This window comes from Oryctolagus cuniculus, chromosome 5 (assembly GCF_964237555.1).
Source record: "Oryctolagus cuniculus chromosome 5, mOryCun1.1, whole genome shotgun sequence".
Taxonomy (NCBI): domain Eukaryota; kingdom Metazoa; phylum Chordata; class Mammalia; order Lagomorpha; family Leporidae; genus Oryctolagus; species Oryctolagus cuniculus.
In genome coordinates, this window is record NC_091436.1 from 136,427,490 (window position 1) to 136,453,862 (window position 26,373).

The 26,373-nt window shown below is 42.1% G+C and overlaps 1 protein-coding gene and 1 pseudogene across 1 annotated transcript; one reads left to right on the forward strand and one right to left on the reverse strand.

Moving 5' to 3' along the window:
• Positions 1-3,896: 3,896 nt before the first annotated feature.
• On the forward strand, positions 3,897-18,246 carry LOC138843262 (HLA class II histocompatibility antigen, DRB1 beta chain-like). The gene is made up of 5 exons (XM_070074195.1): positions 3,897-4,051; positions 11,126-11,392; positions 14,937-15,218; positions 15,912-16,022; positions 17,120-18,246. Exons 1-5 carry the CDS (start codon positions 3,952-3,954, stop codon positions 17,131-17,133), a joined length of 774 nt encoding a protein of 257 aa, XP_069930296.1. The 5' UTR covers positions 3,897-3,951; the 3' UTR covers positions 17,134-18,246.
• Positions 18,247-23,310: 5,064 nt separating this feature from the next.
• LOC100348655 (GTPase KRas-like) lies at positions 23,311-23,818 on the reverse strand (annotated as a pseudogene).
• Between the last annotated feature and the right edge of the window lie 2,555 nt (positions 23,819-26,373).

Below are 26,373 nucleotides of genomic sequence, written 5' to 3' on the forward strand. Positions count from 1 at the left end.
GGGGCAACTGGGACAGAATCCCGCGCCCCGACTGGGACTAGAACCCTGTGTGCCAGCGCCACAGGCGGAGGATTAGCCTATTGAGCCGTGGCGCCGGCAACAATGCTGCTATTAACATGGTCATGCAGGTTTCTCTGACACAGTGTGTTCATGTGTCTTCAGTATATACCCAGTAGCTGGATTGCTGTATCATATGACAAATCTATCTCTAGCTTTTTAAGAAATCTCCATAATGTTTTCCGCAATGGCTGCAGTAATTTACATTGCCACCCACAGTGTATAAGTTATCCCCTTTCTCTACATCCCCACAAACATTTATTACTCTGTCTTTGGATAAAGACCATTCTGACAGGAGTAGGGTGATACCTCATTGTAGCTTTATTTCTTTTACTCTTTATTTTATTTATCTGAGAGAGAGAGAGAGAGAGAGTCTTTTTTCTGGTGGTTCACTCCCCACATAGCCACAATGACCAGGGCTGGGCTAGGCTGAAGCCAGAAGCCAGGAGCTTTATCTGGATCTCCTATGTTGGTGTGGGGCCCAAGAACTTGGGTCATCTTCTAATGCTTTCCTAGGCACATTAGCAGGGAGCTGGATCAGAAGTGGAGTAGAGGGGGCTGGAGACGGTACTCATATGGGATGCTGGCATTGCAGGTGGCAGGTTAACCCATTATGCCACAATGCCAGCCCCTCACTGTGGCTTTGATTTGCATTTCTCTAATGGTTAGTGATGCTGAACATTTTTTTCATCTATTTGTTGGCCATCTGTATTTCTTCTTTTGAGAACTGTCTATTGTGACTCTTTACCCATTTCTTTACTGGATTGTTTTGCTGTTGTTGAGTTTTTTTTTTTAAGTTGCTGATATATTCTGGATAGTAATCCTTTGTTAAATAGGTAGCTCACAAATATTTTCCCCATTCTATTGGATGTCTGTTTATTCTATCAATCATTTTCTCTGCTGTGCCGAAGTTTTTGAGTTTCATATAATCCTATTAGTTTAGTTTTACTTTTGTTGCTTGTGCTTTGGGGGTCTTATCCAAGAAATCATCTATACCAATGAGTTGGAGTGTTTCCCCTACATTTTCTTTCAGTAAATTCATATTCTCAGGTCTTAAATTTAGGTCTTTGATGCATCTTGAATTGATTTTCATAAGTGATGAGAGGTATGGATCCAGTTTTATTATTCTATACATATACATCCAGTTTTGTAAGGACCATTTATTGAAGAGAATTATCCTTACTCTAACGTATGCTCTGGTCATTTTTTTAAAAAAGAAATTTGGTTTGTAACCTGTTTCAGATTTATAGGACCAAGTGTTGATTGTGTCTTCTTCAACTACATTTCAGTTTGTTCTTGATGCAGGATTTTTTTTATTTGTCACCTCTTTTATCCTATTTTACTAAGAAGAATCTTAGATTGGCTTTCCTAGATTATCACGTCACAGCTTCTGAGTAGGTTATTTTTCTCTGTGGTTAACTGACTGAATTCTCCTCATTGTGATTGCACAGCTACCAATTGTGCTGAATTATCTTTGGGCTCTGGGGACACACTTTCTTCTCAAATCCAGAGACAACAGTGAATTCTACTCAACCTAAGAAATTTCAATGTTCCACATTAATAAAAATATATTTTTCTAAAAGAAGTGATATAGTTTTTCTATTCTATTTTGATATGATGAAACTACTTTATGCTGAGAAACCTGAGATACTGTTAGAGAGACTACCTGACTTGAGGAATTTTGAAAGCATTATTATCTTTTTTAAAGATTTATTTATTTATTTGAGAAGTAGAGTTGCAGACAGAGAGAGGGAGAGCCAGAGAGAAAGGTCTTCCATCTACTGGTTCACTCCCCAAATCACTGCAATGGCTGGAGCTGGGCCAATCCAAAGCTAGGAGTCAGGAGCTTCTTCTGGGTCTCCCAAGCAGGTTCATGGGGCCCAAGCACTTGGGCCGCCTTCTACTGCTTTCCCAGGCCACAAGCAGAGAGCTGGATTGGAAGAGGAGCAGCTGGAACACGAACCAGCACCCATATAAGATGCCAGAGCAGCAGGCAGAGGCTTAACCTACTACTCACAGCACCAACCCCCATTATTATCTTTAGTAGGAAAGATAACTTGTGCAGGAGCTCTGGGTTGCATTACATAAGATAAAAAAAATTTCCTCATTTCCAGAGAAGGGTTGAAATGGAGATGAAGGGACTTTCCTGAAGGAACTAACATTGCTACACAATCTCTTTCCATATTGTATGAAATGCTGTTATTCATTAAATGTAGTCTTACTGATGCACTAATTAAACTGCTAAAAATAATTTAACATAATGGTCATTGTTGTCTTCAGGATCTGAGTGTGAGGAAGTGTGTGTGAAGTTTGGAGTTACATATAACTAGGCTGAGTCTGGTGTGCATCAGCCTTGCAAAAGTTGTTTCGTCTCCATATTTTTTCAGTCTATCTGCAGGGAAGGTAAAAGTATTTATCTCCCATACTCTTGTGTTTAGATAAAGGTATTATGTCTAAAAATTGAATGCTATGCCTAAAAATTTTTGTCTAAAGTATTGAAAATTAGAGTATAAAGTAAGACACTCAAAATTTGCCCAATAAATTTTAGTTATTTTTATCACAGCATGGTGACTATGATGTCATTAGAAATATTAAGGCACCTAACATCGACTCCTCATTAGAAGGAGAACTGTAATATAGTTATATATGTATAATTGCCCTTTAAAATATATTCTGAATCTGAGACATTGCAACTATATTAATATAATGTGCATTAATTGTGTCAAGGTAAAAATATGTTTTAAAATATATGATTACATCAAGTGATAGAATTCAGAGTTTCACTATAGTGTTCTGAATGTTATATCATGCATCCATCAGCAAGCCCTTTTTGTATCTTTTCTTAGGATAATTTAAGAAAAATAAAATAGTAATAAAGTGTATTCTCAATAAAATGAGGAAATCATAATGGGCAGTATGATTGAGGGAGTGAACCCTTATTCACGTAAAATATTAATCATCATAAAGCAGAGCCGTGTCCAAAGCTGACCTTGCGATCTTCACTGCTCTCTCCGGACCCTGTGTGCTTTCACTGCCAGCGGCCTCGCCGCGTCGTTGGGGTGAGTGCTGTGCACAGGCACCTCCAGGACCTCCAGTCCACACCCAGCCCCTGGCCTGCGTGTGTCCTAGAGGGACCACTGGACTTAGTGACAGCGTCAGAGGCAAACACGAGCAGCCTCTGTACTCAGTATCTTTTGGCTTATCAGGCACTTCATTGACCATAGAGAGGCCCATTCCTCTAGTCAGCAGCCCCAGTTCTGTCACATCTCCAGTCACCAGGGCTTGCTGCTTCTTTAGTGTCCTCAAAATCACAGCATTTTCCAGGATTCAAATACCTGAGAGATCACAGTACCTCTGCTTAACCTGTGAGAGCATAAGTAACTACCCCAAATCTGTAACACTGAGTTATGCCACAATTAGGACCAGATTCAAGATTTCCTGGCTTGAAATACCCCCCCACCCCGCCTCTTTACTCCTAAACAACTTCATACTTGCACCTGTCTAAACAGCTTTTTCCTTAGCCCACACATGAATGCTCCTACAAGGCTCAAATTTGTGAACACATCACTGGCCATCTGAGTTTTGGCTCACTTTAGGGCCTCAGTGAAAGAGTTTCAGTTCCACTTGGATCCAATCCTTGAGATGCTGAATTAATATCGTTAATGTGATGAAGAAAACTGTACGTTTCACATGAAGACCGTCATACTGGATCTCTGACGAGCAACTGATGATGCTTTCCTTCCCTGATGCTGATTGATTCTTCAGCACTGAGGTTGCCCAATACCACAACAAAGAGGCGAACACCTTGCTGCTGTTGCTTGGGATGTGAGTGGAGCAGGGTCAGCGTTCTCATCAAGTGAGACGTGCCTGCCTGCTCTTCTCCTGCTCTCCAGCATGCTGTGGCTGTGGTTACCTGGAGCCTCCTGCATGGCAGCTCTCCCAGCGACACTGATGGTGCTGAACCTTCCCCTAGCTTTGGCCAGGGGCCGCCAGCGTAAGTGCAAACCTTGGGTTCTGAGCCACTATGGGATGAGAGAAGTGGAGTTAACTTTGTTGTAGTGTCCACAAACTGCCTCTTGAGTGTAAGAATATTTTCATCAGTGATCCTGTATCTTCTTTATCTGGATTCTATATTATTTCCACAACAAAAGGACGCTGGTACCTGCATCCTCTGTGAAAGCTGCGTGAGGGGCCTTCAGCCAGGCCATTTCTGCTCAGTTCTCTTCTGAGAAAACTTCTCCAACCTCACATCACATTCCCTCGGTGTCTTGAGAGAATTTAGAAATAGGGATGTTAAAATCCTTTTTGCACTTTTCTTTATTATGTTGTTATAGGAAGAGGGCATCTCTAGAAATTTTATGGAGAATCAAAAGGAAATTGAAGGAATCCTGGACGCTCCTGCATTTTGCTATCAGGATGTGTGAAGTTGCTATCTGTCCTTAAGTGTGAGGAGGTAGCAGAACCAGACTCTATGATCGTCTTTCTTTTCTCAATGAACTCCTTATTTCTGAAGCCTGGATCCCTGTACTGGAGGTTCTCTGACAGAATGTGGGGTTATTGCTCCTTCTCTCTATTCTCCAGCCCTGGAGCTGAGACAGGGATCCTTACTATCTAGAAGGCCCTATACTTAAGGAACACCTGTGAGTCATCCTTTGGTGCCTTAAGGAACTGAAGTCATCCTCCAAAATCCTGGCACAGGTTTGCTTTCATTGCAAACTTTTTTGGACCCTTCTATAATATCTCCTACTGTCCATAATATCTCCACATCTTCTACTTTCTCTGACTAGAACCCACAAGAAGGGATTCAACTAGTACTGGATAAGGTATTTAAAATTCTGTTTTTCTAAATCAAACTTAGTCAAGTACCAGCAATTTCACATGGTTCAAACTATACCCTAAGCAGGGGTTTAGACAGAGTATGAAGATTGTTAACATCTCACAGTGCTGAAAGCCAGTAAGTAAATCAAGGAAACTCAGTGGCATACTGGGATCTTGTGCCCAATTTCGAGGGTTAATTCATTATGCCTCCTGCCTCCCTTAATTATCCATGTCTAGTTCCCTCTGCCTTGAATTCTTCCCTAATCTTTCCCCCGCTAGGTCATGACATTAATGAAAATCCCCCAAATTTGCACAGATCCTTTATACAGTAGAAGATTCATTAGAAGACAGGAAACTTAAAGAAAGTTTCCAACTTTCATAAAATCACCCATTGGTTCCCAGGAGAATTTCTGACTAGAAGGAAGAAAAGGAAGGCTTTGCCTTATTTCCTCACAGGAAGTGGAAAGGATACAACGTGTTGCCAGAATAAAAGACCGATGGAATGTTGGCCTTTGCTTGTTTCCAGAATCCCCACAATGATTCATTTCCAGACTACTGATTTGTTCATTTAGAACACAGATATCTTTTGAGCGTATATTATATATGAAGCTCCATTCTAGGCTCAATGGATTCTACCTGAAGAAGATAGAAAAGGCTCCTACTCTGATGGAGCATAACTTAGTAAGAGGAGTCAGAAAATAGACCAATAAGCATATGACAAAGAAAGTAGATTGGGAGAGCAAGAAGTCCTGTGACAAATGACATCAGGGTGGTGGGACAGAAGGACAGGATTTGTCTACCTTCAGTTCAGGTGACTAGGGAATCTCTCTGAAATAAGAATAAAGAAAAGTCATCCACGGATGCTCTCAGGAACAAGTGTTGCAGGGAGAGGGGAGAAGGAAAGGTGGAAATGTAAAAAGATGTATGCTGTATTTAAGAGTCAGAAAGAAGGCTGATGAGGCTGAAGTAAAGTGAGAAAGGTGGCCCAGTGGGTGGAGTGGCAGAGGTTGAAGTAGGTTGGAAAGGAAGTCAGGAACCCATCATTTGGTCCTTATGTCCAGAACAAGAAATCTGAGGTTATTTAAACAGATATGGGAAGCTACTGGAGGACAGTCCCTTTATAATAATTTTTTAAAAATAATTTGAGAATGATTGAGGTTCACATGAAGAAACTGGGTGAATATATATGAACATAGTAGAATGCTCTGTGGAAGACAAGTTTGTCGTACAGTGCCGTAGTCACAGAGACACTGATAATGACTCAGGCAACCGAATTCATATGTATTTCTGTTTGACTTGCTTATAGTTTGAACCAAGCTTATTCCTAAGAGCTTTCTCTTATTTAACAGGTGGATGGTGGTGCTATTTATTGAGATATGGAAGAAGGAGGGAGGATGTGGGTAGATAGAAATAAAGGTTTTAGTTTGAGATGATATTTAGACAATTACATAGAACTATCAAGAAGCCAATCAAATAAGAGACTGGACTTCAGGGTGAAGCCAACACCAGGACACATCTTGGATAAATTTCAGGAAATAAAGAGGGTGCATATGGGACAGATAATGCAAGAGGAGGCCAAAGGACAAAAAAGAGGACCACAAAGGTTTACCAGTGATGCAGAAGGAAAATCAAGAAAGTAATGTTTTTCAAGGAGCACCAGCGGCTTGCTGTGGTGACTTTCACCAACAGGTGGATGAAATGATAAGGGGGTGGGGAAGTGGGCATTGAGGTTTGGTGGAATTGAAAGCTTTACAGATTCAGTTAAACATCCTGGATGGAAACTAAATTTGACTGTTTTAAGAGAGAGGGAGGAGAAGAAGACAAGTGACTTCAGTGACTTAAGAATGGACCAAGCTCCGAGAGCAGGGAGCCAGCTGAACCAAAGGAAAAGAGAAAGGAGCCCTAAGAGAAGACGAGGACTTGAGAACCAGAGAGAAATACTTAGTCTTTAGCAAAGAAGCACAGAAGGGCCTAGTGTGTAGTGGTTACTGGTTGTGCAAAAAAGCCATGAATCCACTTGGCCACTATTTCTTAGTGGCCTATGACACACCAGTTGTTACTCAAGGTGATGAGGTTGAAGTAAGGAACAAAATAAATTTGGCTTCTGTCAGCATGGAGCATTGTGAAATTTACAACTACTATGTACCAGGCCTATAAGCTTCAATATGAAATTGCAGTTATTGTCTTACATATGCAGCATTGAAAGCATATACACATATGAAATCTAAAACTCAAATATTTTAAGTTCACATACCCAGTGTGACATGGCTAGTTCTCAAGCCTAGATTATAGTACAAATCACGTTGAATACAGTCTCACTCTTCATCCACATGTTCCATGCTCCTCTGTGGTAGGTTCATGCATATTCCACTATTACACATAAACCAATGTTTCTGTCCTTGAGTGCTCAGAATGTTAATTAGTGATAAAATTAATAGAAGACAATTGCCAAATCACGATGAGGGTATCTTTTGTTGTTTAAGTTAAAGAATAGAAATATCTTGTGTTTAAAATAGTGATAGGTTTATTGGGTATTGTGTGATCAACACTGGAAGAATCACTATTTAATTTAATAATTAATTGTCTTATGACAAGGGGTGGACTTTGTGGGGTAGTAGTTTAAGCTGCCCTTGAAATGCCTGCATCCCAGATTGTAGTGCCTGATTGGAGTCCTTGCTACTCTGCATTCATTCTAGCTTCCTGTTAATTCATACCTTGAAAGATGGCAGATAATGGCTCAGATATTTGGATCCCTGCCACTCACATGGGAGAATAGGCTAGGTTTTCTATTTCCTGGCTTTGGCCTGACCTATCCTGGCTATTGTAGGCATTTGGGTAGTGAACTAGTGGCTGGAAGATCTCTCTCTCTCTCTCTCTCTCTCTCTCTGTGTGTGTGTCATGTGTCACTGTGCCCTTCAAATTAATAACAATGAACACTTAAGAAAATCCTATGAAGAATATGCTATTATTAAATCAATTTTAGAGATAGAGAAAAAAAGATCCAAGGATTTTGGAAACTGACCAAAGTTGAAAAATTCCATGTTCAGAATCAGATTTTCTGCTTCTGAAGCCTGAACTTTTAACCACCACAGGCAAATAGTGAATAGGAGTTAAACTGAGTCTTCATGAATGATATAGTTTCCAGTGTACCAGTGTATATCTTAAGCTAGAGGAGACATACAAGGGCTGCTAGCTCCAGCACAGAGAAGGATTTTAGTCTACTTAGCATTTGTTATTGAAAGTTCTTCAGGGGCTCACACTGCATGTGCTATCATGGATGTGTGTTCAACACCAATTATTAGATCTACTCCTTCTGTGGTTACAGTTGCCAAAAAAAAAAAAAATAATATGTTCAGTTGGACATGATTTTCAGCTAAACCACAATGATTTACCTGAGATAGAAATTCAACTGGGCAATGGGTATTTATTTGTATTTGCTAAATCTGGTGACCAAGTTGACCCTAACTTGGTCACATGGCTGGTGATGGCTTTTTTTTAATTTTTATTTTATTTTATTTTTTGACAGGCAGAGTGGACAGTGAGAGAGAGAGAGACAGAGAGAAAGGTCTTCCTTTGCCGTTGGTTCATCCTCCAATGGCCGCCGCGGCCGGCGCGCTGCGGGTGCAGGGGTGCAGGGCCCAAGCACTTGGGCCATCCTCCACTGCACTCCCTGGCCACAGCAGAGAGCTGGCCTGGAAGAGGGGCAACCGGGACAGAATCCGGCGCCCCGACCGGGACTAGAACCTGGTGTGCCGGCGCTGCAAGGCGGAGGATTAGCCTAGTGAACTGCGGCGCCGGCGGTGATAGCTTTTACGCAGACAGAATGTGAGCATGGACTAACAGCGCTGATCAGCAGTGGTGATATAAATGTTACCATGAACAGTAAACTCGCATATTTTCATTTTTAACTTATCCAATAAGAAGATATTTAGAAAACTTGAGAATAATAAGGTGGACCTTGTTTGATCCAGAATTCATTCCTCTCTGCCATCATTTCTCAAGCACAAAGTGGGGTTGAGGTCTGGACACCTGTTCAATATTGTGAACTACATATATGAGGATGCTATCCTCTTCTTAGTGTCCCCCCTTCTGAGAGGACTCGACTATGGAAATGAGAGTCCCACACCTGTCCGCGCCTGGTGACTTGGCGAGTATTGAAAGCTGGAGACTGACAGAAAACAAATTAGTTGGGGTTACTGAAGAGGAATGAAATGGCTGTGGCTGCAGCTTGATGCTGTAGATAAGTAGTAGACCACTGACTGAGACATCCATAAGAATAAATTCTTATGGCTTAGTGACTGCTTGACCAATAAAATCAGCTACAAGAGTCAAAGATTCATATTTTAGTAATGTACTACATATATGAGGTGTTAGATATTTTAGTTTTCACACGCACCATTTTCAGAAAAAAAAATGTATCCCTACACTATAGAGAAAAGAAAGTGGGAAGGTTAAATTCTGAGTTAAAATGTGCAATGAAATTACTGGAGTTCTGACACAAAACTTATGTATTGGCTACATTATGGTTTGGGAGAACCTGAGATGGTGGAGGGTGATAACGCTTGATAAGCAGGTCAAAGCATATTAAAAATGTGGAGAAAGCTTCAAAGGTGGGGTGGTAAATACTGGTGAAAGCTTCCCTGAAATTGAATTGATGACTGTGAAAAACAAACTGGATTTATGAACTTTCAGGTTAGTCTTAATTTTTAATGAAGAAGGAGACTTGCAGGACAGCTATGACATAAGAAAGCATTTGTGTAATTATATTCAGCAAGGTCTATGTGCAGTGTAGGTAGGGGTTAATGCCAGGATACGACATTCAGAGGTTCTTATTTCCCATCCTGTGACCTATCATTAAATATGGGACTGTACTCCAGTCCTTTTACCCCTCCATGCTTCAGCAACGTCAATTGTAAAATGAAGAGGATGCATCTGCTTCATAGAATTGATCTGAGGATTAAGAGATGATGTGTAAAGCATTAGGAATAGTACCTGCCACACTGTACGCTTAGTGTATTGCAAACGTCAGTCATCCCATCCATTCATAGATTCCACTGATGTTGTCTCCAGGAGATCTTTCAAACCCGACTGCTACTTTCTGTGTACCAGGCTCTGCCCCAGCCCTACCTGTCATCATCCTGTACTTGAAGTCTTCCATGTGCCTCTAAATTCATCTATTTCTTCTACCTATTCCTTCTTCTATTCTGAAAGCATTCTCTACACTGCCATCAGTCATGTCTTACAACATACCAGATTTGTAATCCCATTTCTGACACCCTTGAGGTCAGATGTGCTTTAGAAATTAGGATTTTGGCCTTTATAAAGATAATAGTCCATTTCCCTATAACTGCATGCCACCTTCAGTTGGTTAAAGGACCTGTGATTAAACGTATTTACCCTCCAACCTATGAATATTCATGCTAATAGTTCAAAGATAATAAATCATATTCCAGTTTATTTTCACAATAAAAATGGTAAATGTGGTAGTAGGATAAATATAGAATAAATTCTAGTACATTTTTCTTAGGAAACTATTCAGTACCACTGCAAAGTGGACAGTGCTGAGGTTGAAAATACCCGTTTATAGTGTGCTGATTCTCAAATGTCTAGACTCTCATGTTGTACAAAATCTCACCTACACATCAGTCTTGCACGTTTTATTTTACCTGATCTATTACAAAACAAGCTAAGGAACAAGCCAAAAGTAGGCAGTCGCAAAAATCCACCAGTTTCTTTTTGAATACATTGGACTGACTGTATTTTTATCTTATCAATGTTGCCTAATGTTTCATGGATTCTTGGTCTTAATGACCTAAGTTTTCTTCCAACAACTTGCCTTCATAGCATAAGTAGTGATGACTGCCACAAATATTCTTCAGTGAGATGCCTCAAACTTCTGTAGAAATTCTATTGATAGTGTTAGATGTTTCCATTTGTTCTTTCACCTTAAACCACGGGGTTAATTTTTTTTTTTATCTCTTTTGACATTTTCCTAGTTCAATTAAATATGCAAATCAAAATTTAAAACTCCATGTATATGGAGTATGTTTGCAACTATACGTGTGCTATGAATGTATGCATGCATGTATGCACATGTTCCTATATGTACACACATATATGTGTGAGTCCCGAATAGTTTTTGGGGGTCGCCTTCCACCTCTGGCATTTGGGAAATGAAGGGTGCAGTGCTTGGGGTACTAGAGTATCCCGGGGGGCTGCCTGGGTAACCAGATTCTCTGTGTCCCCACAGCTCGCTTCCTGGAGCAGGTGAAAGGCGAGTGCTATTTCTACAACGGGACGCAGCAGGTGCGGTTTATAGTCAGAGTCATATTTAACCACGAGGAGTACGCACGCTTCGACAGCTACGTAGGGGAGTTCCGCCCCGTCAACGAGCTGGGACGCCAGTCAGCCGCCTACTGGAACCGGCAGAAGGATTTCCTGGAGCGGACGCGGGCTGCGGTGGACCGATGCAGGATCAACTACGAGGTTGTGGAGCCCTTCGCGGTGCCGCGGCGGGGTGAGAGCAGCTGGGTACCGCGGGGAGTGGGCGCGCTGGTGGCGGGCGAGGTGTGCTGTGCAGGGCGCACTCGCGACGCCTGTGTGTGTGGGAGGTGGGGGCTAGGGTGCAGGGTGCAGTGGTAGAGAGAGGAGACGGGGAGAGAGGAAACCGGAGACCAGGTGCAGGGGACCGGAGGTGGAGCAGATCGCTACTGGGCTGGGTCCCCAGAGATGTGGGGGAAGGGACATTCACAAAGTCTGTGGTTGGGCTGGACTTTAGGAGGGGCAGGGGAGGGGGCAAATGGTTTTGGACAGGGAGGATGCTGGCCTCAGGCTGGCCTCCGTTAGTCCAAACAACCCTGAAATGAACGTGCAAGCCAAGCCGTGCTGTCTGTAGAGGGATGTCGCTCACGGTGTCAGACTAACCTGCGCGTGGGTGTTTGCGCGCGTGTGTCTGTGTGTGTGTGCGTGTGTGAACCTCTGAGGCACCTGACCCTGTGACCATTTCAGAACTATTGTAGGTATAAATTTCCTGCTGTGTTTTGTTTGTTTGCTTTCTCCTTGTAAGTACTTTTACACAGTTGAAGTGATTATGACATTGGTTTTGAATGATAATCTTACACAGTGATATTGCTGTTTTTATCAGGGTAGTGATAGTTAAGTAGTCACATCTTATTCCTTTGTACAGTTGTGACACAATTGACTTCACATTGTGCTTTGTTAGATCTTCTCAGTATTGTCGCATACACCTGCTTCCCAGTCTCTGAGGAGGGTATTTCCAGGACCTTGGAGGACGAAAAAAATCCCGGGATGCCCAAGTTCCTTATATAAAATGTCACGAGATTTGCATATGACATACACGATCCTTCCCTACACTCTACGTCATCTCTGAATTGTGTAAATTATGTATAATACATTATTGCTAATACAGGGTAAATGGTTATTATTCTGTATTGTTTAGGGAATCATGCCACAAAAAAAGAGTTCACAATGTCTTTTTTTTTTTAATTTTTATTTATTTATTTATTTTTTACAGGCAGAGTGGACAGTGAGAGAGAGAGACAGAGAGAAAGGTCTTCCTTTGCCGTTGGTTCATCCTCCAATGGCCGCCGCGGCTAGCACGCTGCGGCCGGCGCACCGCGCTGATCCGAAGGCAGGAGCCAGGTGCTTCTCCTGGTCTCCCATGGGGTGCAGGGCCCAAGTACTTGGGCCATCCTCCAATGCACTCCCGGGCCACAGCAGAGAGCTGGCCTGGAAGAGGGGCAACCGGGACAGAATCCGGCGCCCCGACCGGGACTAGAACCCGGTGTGCCGGCGCCGCTAGGCGGAGGATTAGCCTACTGAGCCGCGGCGCCGGCTCCACAATGTCTTTTTTTTTAAAAAAAGATTTATTTATTTGAAAGTCAGAGTTGCACAGAGAGAAGGAGAGGCAGAGCGAGAGAGGGGTCTTTATCCGCTGGTTCACTCCCCAATTGGCCGCAATGGCCAGAGCTGCACAGATCTGAAGCCAGGAGCCAGGAGCTTCTTCCGGACCAAGTGGGTACAGGGGCCCAAGGACTTGGGCCATCTTCTACTGCTTTCCCAGGCCATAGCAGAGAGCTGGATCAGAAGTGGAGCAGCCGGGACTCAAACCGGCACCCATATGAGATGTCAGCACTGCAGGCGGCGGCTTTATCCACTACCCTACAGTGCCGGCCCCCACAATATCTTTCTGAATTTTTTCAACGCTAGTTGGTTGAATCCCTATGCACTAAACCGGCAGATGCTCAGAGCTAATCATAATTTAGAATGTTATGTTTTTTTAATTATAAATGTCTATTTTTTTGGTTTCTAAGCTGTGTGAATTTTTTTCACAATTATTAGTGAATTTTCAAGACTGCTCTAACAATGACCAATGATCTCCTACTTTCAGTGTTTTACTGGTTCTCTAGGCAGTGAGATTGTTTGTTGTTAGTTCATGCAGTATTTCCTCTAGTTTATATTTTGATTCTGTTTATTGCTTTCTGTGTTAAGAATTTAAACATTTTAATGAAATATACTGAAAAATTGTTAGCAATGATTTATCATGAATCTTAAATCTTTTTCTGGTATTGTGAAACTATTTCCTCCCAGTTTCTTCTTAAAAAAATAAAAAAGATGCATTTGTTAAGAATGACAATATCAGGTGATATGGGACCTGATCAGGAAGATTGGGTTAGATTGATTAGATTCATGAGCTGGAGATCACACCCTACCCTGGCTCCCTGCATGATCTCACCTGTATCCACCCATCTGTCAGTCAGACTATGTAACCACTCCCCTTTTGGAAGAGAATAAGAGGCGTGGAGCACGCCTCTTGCGTGCCCTCTGTTTTTGGCCTGACCCTGGTCCTTCTCCCCAGTGTGGCTCCTCCACAGCCTCTGGCCTATAGACTCCTGCATGTGACCCCTGGCCTGCCTTCTGAAATTTTGGTTTGGAACTTCCCATATGTTCTTTCTGACCCCCTCTCCCTTAATAAAACTCTCCTATTCCTGTGTATTTCTCTCAGTTCCCCAAATAAATCCTAAGCTTTTACCGTGTTGGCTGTCTCGTTTGTGCCCAGGCTCAGAATGCTTCTCTAAGCTTAAGGCTAGAACCTGAAATATTAATTTTGGCTTAGGCTAGCCAGTAACACAGGGACTGTCCTGACATTAAGAACACATATTAATGAATCCTGGGTCCTCTCTTGACCCCAAATGTCACTTTAGAAAGACAGTTGTGAACTAGTAAGAGTTTTTGTAATAGCTATGTTGTGTTGCAAAGGAGAGGGGTTGAGCAACTGAGTGTAGACACAAGAACGTTTTAGTGAATGACTATGCTTGCTCCTTTTCCTCTCCTCAGAACCGCTCTTGTTGGGACTCTGCTCATAGCCTTAGAGAATCTCCTCTGTACCTGCCTCTCAGGCTACCCCTGTTCTGGCACTCTAAGGTGTGAGGCATCAGGACAGCATTCCTGGGATTCCATGGTCTTATCTTCCTGTCTACCCTCCTGGTGTCCCCCAGTTTGCTATACTATTTGAACCATATTTTCTCTCAGAGCAAACAAGCAAAACGAGCAAAAATTGACAAATATTGAAGGGTAAATTTCAGCCATGGATTTACGTATTTTATATGCATTAATCCTCACATAACCATGAGGATAAGTAGGTGCCATTATGGCTCTTTATAGGTAAGAAAACTGGTAGGAAAAGTCAAGACAAAAGTCACCGAGGATTATAACAGTAGGAATCAGAGACTGAATTTGAATACAAACAGACTGACTCCAAAAATTGCACTTTCAACTAATATTCCATATGCTTTGTAGACACCTGTAAGCACTTGAATTCCGTAATGAAAATTTCTCCAAGCTGGGAAGCCCAGTGAACGCAACTGTTTTCAGTGTTCTCAGATCTAAGGGGTCCTGCTGTAAGGACTGCATTCAAGGCTCAGCACTGTTGGACCACACGGCCAGCTTTGACTGGATTGGGTTTGGAGAGAGGCAGAAAGCAGCCACGAGGGAGAATTTCTGTGCCTGAATCACTTATCCTTTTTCCCTCTGCCTCCTAGTTGTGCCGAAGGTGACCGTGTACCCTGCAAAGACCCAGCCCCTGCAGCACCACAACCTCCTGGTCTGCGCTGTGAGTGGTTTCTATCCAGGCCACATTGAAGTGCGGTGGTTCCGGAATGGAGAGGAAGAGGAGGCTGGGGTGGTGTCCACGGGCCTGATCCGTAATGGAGACTGGACCTTCCAGACCCTGGTGATGCTTGAGACAGTTCCTCAGAGTGGAGAGGTGTACACGTGCCAGGTGGAGCACCCGAGCGTGACCAGCCCCATCACCGTGGAATGGAGTGAGCAGCTTCCCGACCCATAAAGCCCTCCCCCTCCAGGAAGGGGACTCTGCCTGTGGCTGAGTGTCAGGCTGCTCTCCCCGCACTGTGTCTGCATCTGCTGCATATGCTCTTTTCCTTCAGCCCAGATTGCTGGGGTAGCCCTGTGGTGGCTACTACGAACACCTCTACCCTCTGGGGAGGTAGCTACACCTGTCAGCTCATGGTCACCTCCTTTGCCCTGGGCTTCAGTTCTTGCATCTGAGGCTGGGCTTGTGTTTCTGATGCTTTTCTGAGTTGTTCTCTATGCTCTGAGAAGAGAAGCCGTGCAGGGTCTTCCTGATGTGAGGGGAGTCCAGTTTCAGCTCTGCCTTTCCATTGGCTCTGCCTTTCTGAGCAAGCCCCTTAACCGCAGTGAATCCCAGATGCTTCATATAACAGCTGTCATTTCAGGGTTGTGGTACTTCAATGAGTTCCATGGCTGAGACTTGTAAATACTCTCATTCTTACATTTTTTTCCAGACAAGGTTAATTGTTCTAATGCTGCTAGTTCATATTTCTTGTTCCATTTCCAAAGCTCTGCATCTCTGTGTCTCAGTTAGAGAAGTTATACTTTGGGCAATTTTCTTTAAATCTCAAAGATCTGAATCTCCAGGTCTCCATATAGAGGTTGCATTTGAGTGAAAAATGACCAAATTTGACTTATTTCTTCAGGGGCACAGTCTGGATCTGCACAGAGCAAGATGCTGAGTGGAATTGTGGCCTCTGTGATGGGTCTACTCTTCCTGGGGCTGGGTCTGTTTACCTACTTTGGGACTCAGAGAGGTAAGTGGTAGTGAAGAATATTCTAGACTTTTCTGGGGAAGAGATGTGGCTTTGCTCAAACAAGTTATTTGTAAATCAGTGGACCTATATAAAATCTTTCATTTCCCAGTGGAGGTCAGATTTCTTGGAAATGCAGAATCAACAGTCCACGTTTGTTCGCATGTCAAAGTTGAAAGAGTTAAGGTTCATGGAGATTAGAGAAAGGTAACCAAGCCTGGAGCTCTTCAGTGAAGAATCTGGGGACAATGAAGGAAAAGTCACTAAAGCGAATTAAGTTGTACTGGGTTGTGTGGCATAAGCTTCCTGGGTCACACACAGCTTCCTGTTTCTGCTCTCCTCTCTGCCCTGGATGGTGTGTTCTGTACTGTTAGAGAAATCTCAGGTGGCAGATCTGGAGCTGTGGACATTGCATCTGGGAATGTATGTGCCTCCATGTCACTTAAGCATAGTCTTCTCCATTTTTTCCCAAGACACTATGGACTTCCGTCAACTTGCGAGGTTCTTTTATCCTCTCTGGAGAGAGTTTCAGTTTATCCTGAACAGATAGCAGAGGTGCAGGACAAAGAGGCAGAAACACTAGGAAAAACTTTGGATCAGGCTTTTGATGTAACAATTTGCACTGAAGATTCTTTTTTTTAAAGATTTTATTTTATTATCTAAGAGGTAGAGTTACAGACAGAGAGAAGGAGAGACAGAAAGGTCTTCTACCTACTGGTTCACTCCCCCAGATGGCCACAACGGCTGAAGCTGGGTCTCCCATGCGGGTACAGGGGCCCAAGTACTTGGGCCATCTTCTACTGCTTTCCCAGGCCATTAGCAGGGAGCTGGATCAGAAGAGGAGCAGTTGGGACACGAAATGGAGTCCATCTGGGCTGCCAGTGCCACTGGCAGAGGCTTAGCCTACTGTGCCACAGTGACAGCCCTTGGAGATTCTTTTCTTCACTTAAAGCTTGTGCTCTGAGATAGCCCTGCTCAGAAAGATTTCAGATTTTTCTTTTTCTCCTTACTACAGGTTGTCTTGTGAGGTCTTGAGGAGGGGGAAAGAGGCCGTTTTCAGAGTTGGGTCTGGAAATAACTTTCTACTTTGACACCTGCAGGATGCCTGGGATGAAAGGAAGAAGGGACACTCAGGGAAGAATCTGTCTCTGACTCTTCATCATGAAAAGGTTTTCTTGGTGGCTGCTACTCTTCCACAGAGTGGCTTCCCAGGACTGGTGACTCTACAGAAGGTGTCCTCGCCCATGGCTTCCACAGCCTCTGCCCTTGACCTGGAAGCCAAAATAATGATGACCTTCTCGGTGTGGTGTTGCTGGTCCCTTTTGCATTCAACCCTTACTGCTGCTCCTGCATCTGATCTTACCTGAGCCACATTACTTTATTAAAAACACTTTTCTCCAATAAATATGAAGTGAGACATCATTTGCTTCCTACAGCTTCATGGACAAGAATTAGAAAAGAGAGAGTGTGGACCACACCACAATACCATCATAATTTTTCATATCTAAGGATGTGAGGTACTGCATGTGTTACGTGACTTGATTTAGCTATTCCACAATGCATGCATGTGTGAAAACATGCCATATATTATAAATGTGGACAATTTTACTTGTAAATTTGTAAATTAAAAAAAAATAAAATTGAATCAAAGGTTTAAGAAGGCAATGAATAAAAACTGAAAATATCCTATAGCAATTGAAACAAATTTGACAGAAAGTACATGAGGGGGAACAAAGCTAGAACAGTAAATTCCATCTACATGTACCTTTTTTTAAAACACTGTGTAACTGTAATTCTGAATCAGTATATAATTCCAAAGTCCGTAGACTTTAATAATATACTATTTTAAGGGGGTAGGAATGTTTTCAGAGAAAGGCAAATAAATTAGTTAATAAGATGAAGAGTTTTGTTATTTCATATAAGGGGTCAGTTTCAAATGCAAATCAAATCTACAAATAGGTATTTAATTCAAAGTTCATTTCAAGATAATAATGATTTGAATACAAGGTCTCCATTATCAGAGACATGTCATATTTTGAATTCAAACAAACTCAAAGTTCATTTTATGCATATATAATTTTAATTGTTATATATTGTTTGTGGGTAGCAGGTTACTCTATAATAGGAATCAAATTTTAAGAAAGAATTAAAGTGTATGGCAGGATTATTTCAATGAAGATGCTTTCTGCTGCTAATAAAAAGAAACTCAATCTATTTAGAAACTCAATCTATTTGGCTTTATTTTTCTTTAACTTTGTATGGCACATAGCATAGAAGAGAACTCCAATGTAGAGCATTTCCAGGGTTGCTCAATTCAGTGGGCGAGGGGTATCATCAATGAGTCTGGAACTTTCTTGCTTTTCCCTCCCTCATTCGTAGCAGGTCAGCTTTCTTGTGATGGAAGGATATCTGTAGGAGTTCTGGGTTTCAGGTTTTTTCCAAAACTACTGTGGCAGGCAGGTACAGGAAAATGTCTTTGTGTGCTTTTGTTAGAACAACTACACTTCCCTCAGTATTCCCAGTATAGCCATATCTCCACACATTGGAAGGAAAATGGAATTACAGTGGAGACTCAGACAAATCATGATTCAGCTTTTGTATTTTTTTTAATATTTATTTTATTCATTAAAATGAAGTGAGAGAGATATATATAATATCTATATCCGTATCTACATCTATATCTATATAGATATCTTCCATCTTCTGGTTCACTCCCCAAATGGCCGCAAGGGTCAGGGCTGTGCCAGGATGAAGCTAGGAGCCAGGAGCTTCCTCAGGGTCTCCCATGTGAGTGCAGGGACCCAAGCACTTGGGTCATCTTCTGCTGTTTTCCCAGGTGCACCAGCAGGGAGCTGGATCATAAATGGAGCAGCCAGGACTCAAACTGGCACTCTTGTGGGATGGTCGATGTTTCTGAGGCTTTACTTGCTATACCATAATGCCAGCCACCAGCCTCTGTATTATTAGTACTATTATTTTTAGTTACCATAACTATTTTTATTATATTACAATAATTTGGAGAAATACAGGTCATGACAAAAATATTATAAATTGCTTATCATTTCACAGCACTTACTCCTATAAATATTTAAAACAATTTCAATTAAAGAATGGGTTTTAAAATTTAATATTTGATATGACCAACATTTCTAGGTCAGTACAACCAAAGGAGGGAAAACAGCTGGATCACACTGCATATGTCCCACCAAAAAAATCACTATGTACAAAATGTGCATGCTTCAGTTATACTATACAAAAATAGCTAAAATACATTCCAGGTAAAGATGTTACATTAAGTATTAGTAAGAAATTGGCACTCAAAGACTTTTAAATATGAAAACACAAGACAGTGGAACTGGAAACTTGGATAAACATCATGTAACTCCTTGAGTGCTAGTGGGGTTGTGACAGATGTTTCTGCAGCTAATAACTTCCGTTTTTTTCTAAGTCCGTCTGAATTACCTGTTATGATCCCAAACAGGCATCTCAAACTATTAAAGTAAAGCACAGATCTTAATCTAGTTATGATTATGCCTCAAAAACCAATGTGGGGGCCAGCGCTGTGGCATAGCGGGTGAAGCCGCCGCCTGTAATGCTGGCATCCCATATGGGCGCGGGTTGGAGTCCTGGCTGCTCCTCTTCTGATCCAGCTCTCTGCTATGGCCTGAGAAAGCAGTAGAAGATGGCCCAAGTGCTTGGGTCCCTGCATGCATATGGGTGACCTAGAAGAATCTCTTGGCTCCTGGCTTTGGATTGGCTCAGTTCTGGCTGTTGCGGCTATTTGGGGAGTGAACCAGAGGATGGAAGACCCCCCCCCCCCGTCTCTGTAACTCCACCTTTCAAATAAATATATCTTAAAAAAACTAATGTGACTGTATCTCTAAGAAATAAATAATTTTCATTTTCTGGCAGAATTTACACCTACTAGATGATTGCTATTCAATTTCTCAATGCAGAATCCATGCTGCCCAACAGTAATGAAGAAGTTCGATTTTAAATAAACTGCTGGTTTTTTGTTTGTTTGTTTTTATTATTTTTTTTGACAGGCAGAGTGGACAGTGAGAGAGAGAGAGACAGAGAGAAAGGTCTTCCTTTGCCGTTGGTTCACCCTCTAATGGCCGCCGCGGCAGGCGCACCGCGCTGATCCAATGGCAGGAGCCAGGTGCTTCTCCTGGTCTCCCATGGGGTGCAGGGCCCAAGCACTTGGGCCATCCTCCACTGCACTTCCTGGCCACAGCAGAGAGCTGGCCTGGAAGAGGGGCAACCGGGACAGAATCCGGCGCCCTGACCGGGACTAGAACCCGGTGTGCCGGCGCCGCAAAGCGGAGGATTAGCCTACTGAGCCGCGGCGCCGGCCAACTGCTGGGTTTTAAAAAACACTACCAAATGATAACCAAGAAGTTATTATTTTTTACTAATGGGAATGACTTCAGATATTTTTTATTGCCACCAAAAATATTCCTAAATGTGTGTGTGGGTGTATAAATAAATAAAATTTGGAAAAAAGAATGGTGAGCAGAAAAAAAGATCACTAGAATACAAATGAGATGAACTTGTGCAATATGTACCTTAAACATTCTTCAGAAAGCTCCCAGGAGCCGGAGCTGTGGCGCAGTGGGTTAAAGCCCTGGCCTGAAGTGCTGGCATCCCCTATGGGCACCGGTTCTAGCACTGGCTGCTCTTATTCCGACCCAGCTCTCTGCTATGGCCTGGGATAGCAGTGGAAGATGGCCCAAGCCCTTTGGCCCCTGCACCCACATGGGAGATCCGGAAGAAGCTCCTGGCTCCTGGCTTCGGATCAGCGCAGTTCCAGCCATTGCAGCCAATTGGGGAGTGAATCAGCAAATGGTAGATCTTTCTCTCTCTCTCTGTCTTACCTCTCTCTGCAACTCTATCTTTCAGATAAATAAAATAAATCTTTAAAAAAAGAGAGAATGCTCTTATATATGAATATATTATGACAAAATTGTGCAATCGTGGCAAAGGTCTTGATAATCCAAAAGTTAGATTCTAAATTCCTATGCAGGGTGGCTCAGTTAACACAGAGCCTAGAATTCCACATTTGGAATATTCCACTCAAATGATGCTACATATGCCAGCTAAGTTCTTCGGCAAATATGTTAATGCCCAAAACTATGTAATTTTTCCCAGCTTCAATAAGGATTTTTATTTTTAAGTTTATTATAATTAGGTGACATTTATGTTATTTCTAGGATTCTCTCACCCTTTAAAATCTCTACAGAAACAAACATTTTGTTAAGCCATTTAAAATTCACACAATGAAGGATCATTACCACCACCTTCAAAAAATTGTCCAGCTATAACAAAAACTCAACAGCCTTAAATATCCCCTCAGTTGTGCATTGTGGTTCCTAACGTGTGGAGTTATACAGAGCCTTTGAGATGACTTCTTTTAACAGGAAGACCTGGATAATAAATGATTTGTTCAAAATCAAAGAATTCTACGAGGAAAATATCTAGTATCTAAGTTACCTTCCTCCTAGTCTGGTGCTATATTTACCTTACCATATCATCTCATTTCAAATATTTTAAATTGAACAACATTTTAAATTTATCAAAAGAACTTTTTATTAATGTTAATTCATCTCTGCTTAAGTATTAGATATTTTAAAATTTGGATCAGGCTTGAAAAGTGTTTATGAAATGCTACTTTAATGAATGTTAAGAAAATTCATGAAACTAGAGATTTTGAACTTTCTCACTTCATTGCTTAAAAAAAAAAAAGTCTTGACATACCCAAATCCAAATCTCAACTTCAAAATTAATATTTAAAAGTAATTTTTAAAAAAGTTTAAAAAAGGTGATGTTCCTGATTTGTTTGTGGGACCATCACATGGTATGAATACATCTTGCTGAGCTATCCATTCTCCCTGTCCCCTCTGTGACCAACTGATGCCTGGCAACACTGGATGACCACAGGCATAGCCTGTGCTTGGAAACTCTCAGGGAAGCCTCAGAGGGTCCCACAGGGCCTGGCCTTGCCACCTAGGTTTCTTCAGTACTTACTAAGCTGTAATTGGCTCAAAGAATCATCAATATCACGACTGGAATTAATACTATTTTAAAATACTTAAGTCCAAGTCAAGATGTAAATTTTTTTTGACAGGCAGAGTAGACAGTGAGAGAGAGAGAGAGAGAGAGAGACAGAGAGAAAGGTCTTCCTTTACCGTTGGTTCACCCTCCAATAGCTGCTGCAGCTGGTGCACCCCGCTGATCCGAAGCCAGGAGCCAGGTGCTTCTCCTGGTCTCCCATGCGGGTGCAGGGCCCAAGGACTTGGGCCACCCTCCACTGCCTTCCTGGGCCACAGCAGAGAGCTGGCCTGGAAGAGGGACAACCGGGACAGAATCCAGCGCCCCGACCGGGACTAGAACCCAGTGTGCCGGCACTGCAGGCAGAGGATTAGCCTATTGAGCTGTGGTGCTGGCCGTAAGGATGTAAATTTATGCTAAGAAAGAGCATAAATCTGGCACAGGGAGACTATATTCAATTTCTATGAGAATTTTTAATAAATATTAAAATTTTAATTATTGTAAAAATTTAGTGACATTTAAATATAGCTCTTGAATTGTTGTTATAATCCTTATTTCATACTTAGTTTGCCTTAATTGGAAAAGCAATATTTTAGGAGGTCTCAGTCAGTTTTCTAATGTGGACGGTCAATGACCTTGTAGGACAGTGACCATGGGTGGTAGTGAACAGTGTAACTTTACATTTGTGAGGATGACAAACTGGAGGGCATGATGCCTAGAAGACAAGTCAACAGAAGTCCATACATTTGTGTTCCCTCAGTGTTACAGAAAAACCAATCATACAAAATCTCAACAGAAGTTGCAGTTACTAGCTAATCCATTTATGTGACTAGATAAAATATAAAATAAGCATGATTTGAAAGCCTCATGAATTTGTTTCACACCAATGTTCACAATTGATCAGAAAAACAGGAAGTAATCAACTCCAAGCACCAATACCCCGAGACAGCCACCTCAGGCATTCAGGTTCTTCTTCACAGGCACTGCTAGTTCAAGAACCAAAATTAGGGAACACTGGCATGTAGAGGAAAAAAGATGTCCACTGTCATTTAAAAATAAGCATCTAGGATAAAAGCTAACATTTTGCATGGAGAAGAAAAAATGAAGTAATGCTAAAACAAATGCTAATAATTTACCATAGTGTATGAAAATTGCCACTTTTACTTACGTATGCCTTAAGAAAAAAGTACAAACTATTAACATAATTATACATGTTGTCTTTGACTTCTTTTTCTTCTTTTTACCATCTTTGCTTTTCTTTATGTTTTTGAATTTCTTGAAATAACCAATAGAAGGCATCATCAACATCCTGCCTTGTCTTCTCAGATATTTCAATAAATGGAATTCCATAACTTCTTGCTAAGTTCTGAGCCTGTTTTGTGCCTACCATTCTAGAGGGCAAATCGCATTTGTTTCCTACCAGGACCATAGGTACATCTTCGGAGTCTTTAACTCTTTTAACTTGTTCTCTATAATGGTGAATATCTTTAAATGCTTTAGCATTATATATGGCAAATACACAAAGAAAGCCCTCCCCTGTTCTCAAGTACTGGTCCCTCATTGCACTATACTCTTCAGTATCCAAGAAGGTTCTTGAATATCCAAGAAACAGGTTTCTCCATCAATTACTGCTTGTTTCCTGTAGGAATCATCTATTGCAGGGTCTTGGTCATCTGAACTAACTCTATTGTCAAGGCACACTTGCCTACGCCACCAGCTCCAGCTACAACAGGTTTATATTCTATCATTTTCAGCAGGCCTCTCTCCCGCACCTGGGAGATGCCACTGCCCTCAGGGCCCACGCTTGCTCCCAGTGCCTAGATTATCACACACAGCAGTTAATTTCTAAGTTGTCTTCCTGTTACATTAAGTGTGGCATTCTGCTTTTTGCAGTTGCACAACTACCAACAATGCTGGATCATCTTTGGGCTCTAAGGACTCAGTTTCTTCTCAAATCCAGGAACAATAGTGAATTCTACCTGACTTCTCCGAGACATTGTGAACTTTCCACATTAATAGAGAGTTATTTTTCTGAAACAAGTGAGACAACATTTTTATTCTACTTTATTTTTATTTTTTAATATTTATTTATTTTTTTACTTGAAAGTCAGAGTTACACAGAGAGGAGAGGCAGAGAGAGAGAGAGAGAGAGAGAGAGAGAGAGAGAGGTCCTCCATCCGATGGTTCACTCCCCAGTTGGTCGCAATGGCCGGAACTGTGCCGATCCGAAGCCAGGAGCCAGGAGCTTCTTCCAGGTCTCCCACGTGGGTGCAGGGGCCCAAGGACTTGGGCCATCTTCTACTGCTTTCCCATAGCAGAGAGCTGGATGGGAAGTGGAGCAGCTGGGTCTTGAACCAGCGCCCATATGGGATGGTGGTGCTTCAGACCAGGGCATTAACCTGCTGCGCCACAGCGCTGGCCCCTTTATTCTAGTTTAATATGCTCAAACATGTACTACATTATACTGTGGAATCTGAAGTAATGTCTGAAAGAACAAATGATTGGAATTGAGCAATTTTGAGTCCATTGTTATCTTCAATAAGATGGAGTCTTGTGAAGGAGTTTCAGTGGTCATTACATGAGAGAAATACAGATTTTCCCATTTGTAGAGGGTAAGCATGGTGATGACGGCACTCTCAAAGGAACTAGCTACACTGTACCTCCCCAGAGTGTATGAAATGCTGCTGTTTATAAAAAGTGGTCTTGCTGGGGCCAGCACCATGGTGCAGTAGGTTAATCCTCTGCCTGCGGTGCCACATCCCATGTGACCGTCGTTTCTGGTCCTGGCTGCTCCTCTTCCAATCCAGCTTCCTGCTATGGCCTGGGAAGACAGTGGAAGATGGCCCAAGTACTTGGGCCCTTGCACCCACATGGAAGACCGGGAAGAGGCTTCTGACTCCTGGCTTCAGATCAGCGCAGCTTCAGCCATTGCAGCCATTTGGGAAGTGAACCAATGGAAGGAAGACTTTTCTCTCTGTCTCTTCTTCTTTTAAAGATTTAAAAAAAATTTTTAAATCCTTAAAAAAAAAGTGGTCTTACTGACATGTCTATCCATGAATTAAACTAAGAAATTATTTACTGTAGTGATCACTAGTTGAGCATGAGGTAGTGTAATATAATGATTTAGTTTGTGAAGTTTGGAATTGGATGTAACTTGGATCAGTCTGGACTGAATCGGTTACTCACCTGGTATCCTTGCCAAAGTGGTCTAATCTCCTCCATTTTATTTTCTCCATTTGTATGGATGCAAAGAGTAATTTATCACCCATATTAATGTGGGAAATAAATAAATAAAATACTATGTATAAAAATCTCTTGGTGGAATTTTGAGGTCACAGTAAAATGCTAAAAAATTACTCAATAAATGTGAATATTTTTATTGCTGTATTACAGTTATCTTGCCACTAGAAATATTAAAGCTACCCACAATGACTCCTCATCAGAACTGTTGTGGAGTGTGAACTAAAGCAGAGTTATGTATGTATAGTTGCCCTGTAAAGTCCATTCTGAATCTGAGACATTATACTTATGCTAACATAATGTACAATAACTACACACAAGTAGAAAAATGTTTAAAATATATGATTTCATCAAATGATATAATTCATAGATTTTTTCTATAGTGTTCTATTTCCTGAATATTCTGTCATGTGTTCATAATATAGTCTTCTTTTATCTTTCCTTTGGATGAACAAATAGAATAATAAAGGAACATGTTCTTAACAAAATGACAAACCACAATGGGAACTGTGATTAGTGGAGTGAACACTTTTTTTAGAAATTATTAGTCATCATAAAGCAGAGTTTTATGTCTAAGGATGAATTTGAGTCCTTTTTTAAAATTTATTTATTTGACAGAGTAGAGTTACAGTCAGGGAGAGAGAGAGACAGAGATAAAGGTCTTCCTTCCGTTGGTTCACCCCCCAAATGGCTGCTAAGGCTGGTGCTGCTCCGATCCGAAGCCAGGAGCCAGGAGCTTCTTCCTGGTCTCCCATGCGGGTGCAAGGGCCCAAGCACTTGGGCCATCCTCCACTGCTTTCCCGGGCTACAGCAGAGAGCTAGACTGGAAGAGAAGCAACTAGGACTAGAACCTGGTGCCCATATGGGGTGCTGGCGCCACAGGCAGAGGATTAACCAAGTGGGCCATGGCACCGGCCTATTGAGTCCTTTACTTGCTGCTCGTCACAGGGCAGCAGGTCCGATAGAGCTCCTTAGGGCCAGCCTGGGGAGCTCGGGGGCTGGGTGGGATGATGAGTGTCGGCGGCAAAGGAACCACACGAGAGCTGGGAGATCAGTCAACGCC

Excerpts from the sequence above, each read along its gene's own strand:
- LOC138843262 (XM_070074195.1), top strand. The coding sequence starts at position 3,952 with ATGCTGTGGCTGTGGTTACCTGGAGCCTCCTGCATGGCAGCTCTCCCA. Across the intron at positions 4,052-11,125 it reads TTTGGCCAGGGGCCGCCAGC|CTCGCTTCCTGGAGCAGGTG; the intron begins GTAAGTGCAAAC and ends GTGTCCCCACAG. Across the intron at positions 15,219-15,911 it reads CCCCATCACCGTGGAATGGA|GGGCACAGTCTGGATCTGCA; the intron begins GTGAGCAGCTTC and ends TTATTTCTTCAG.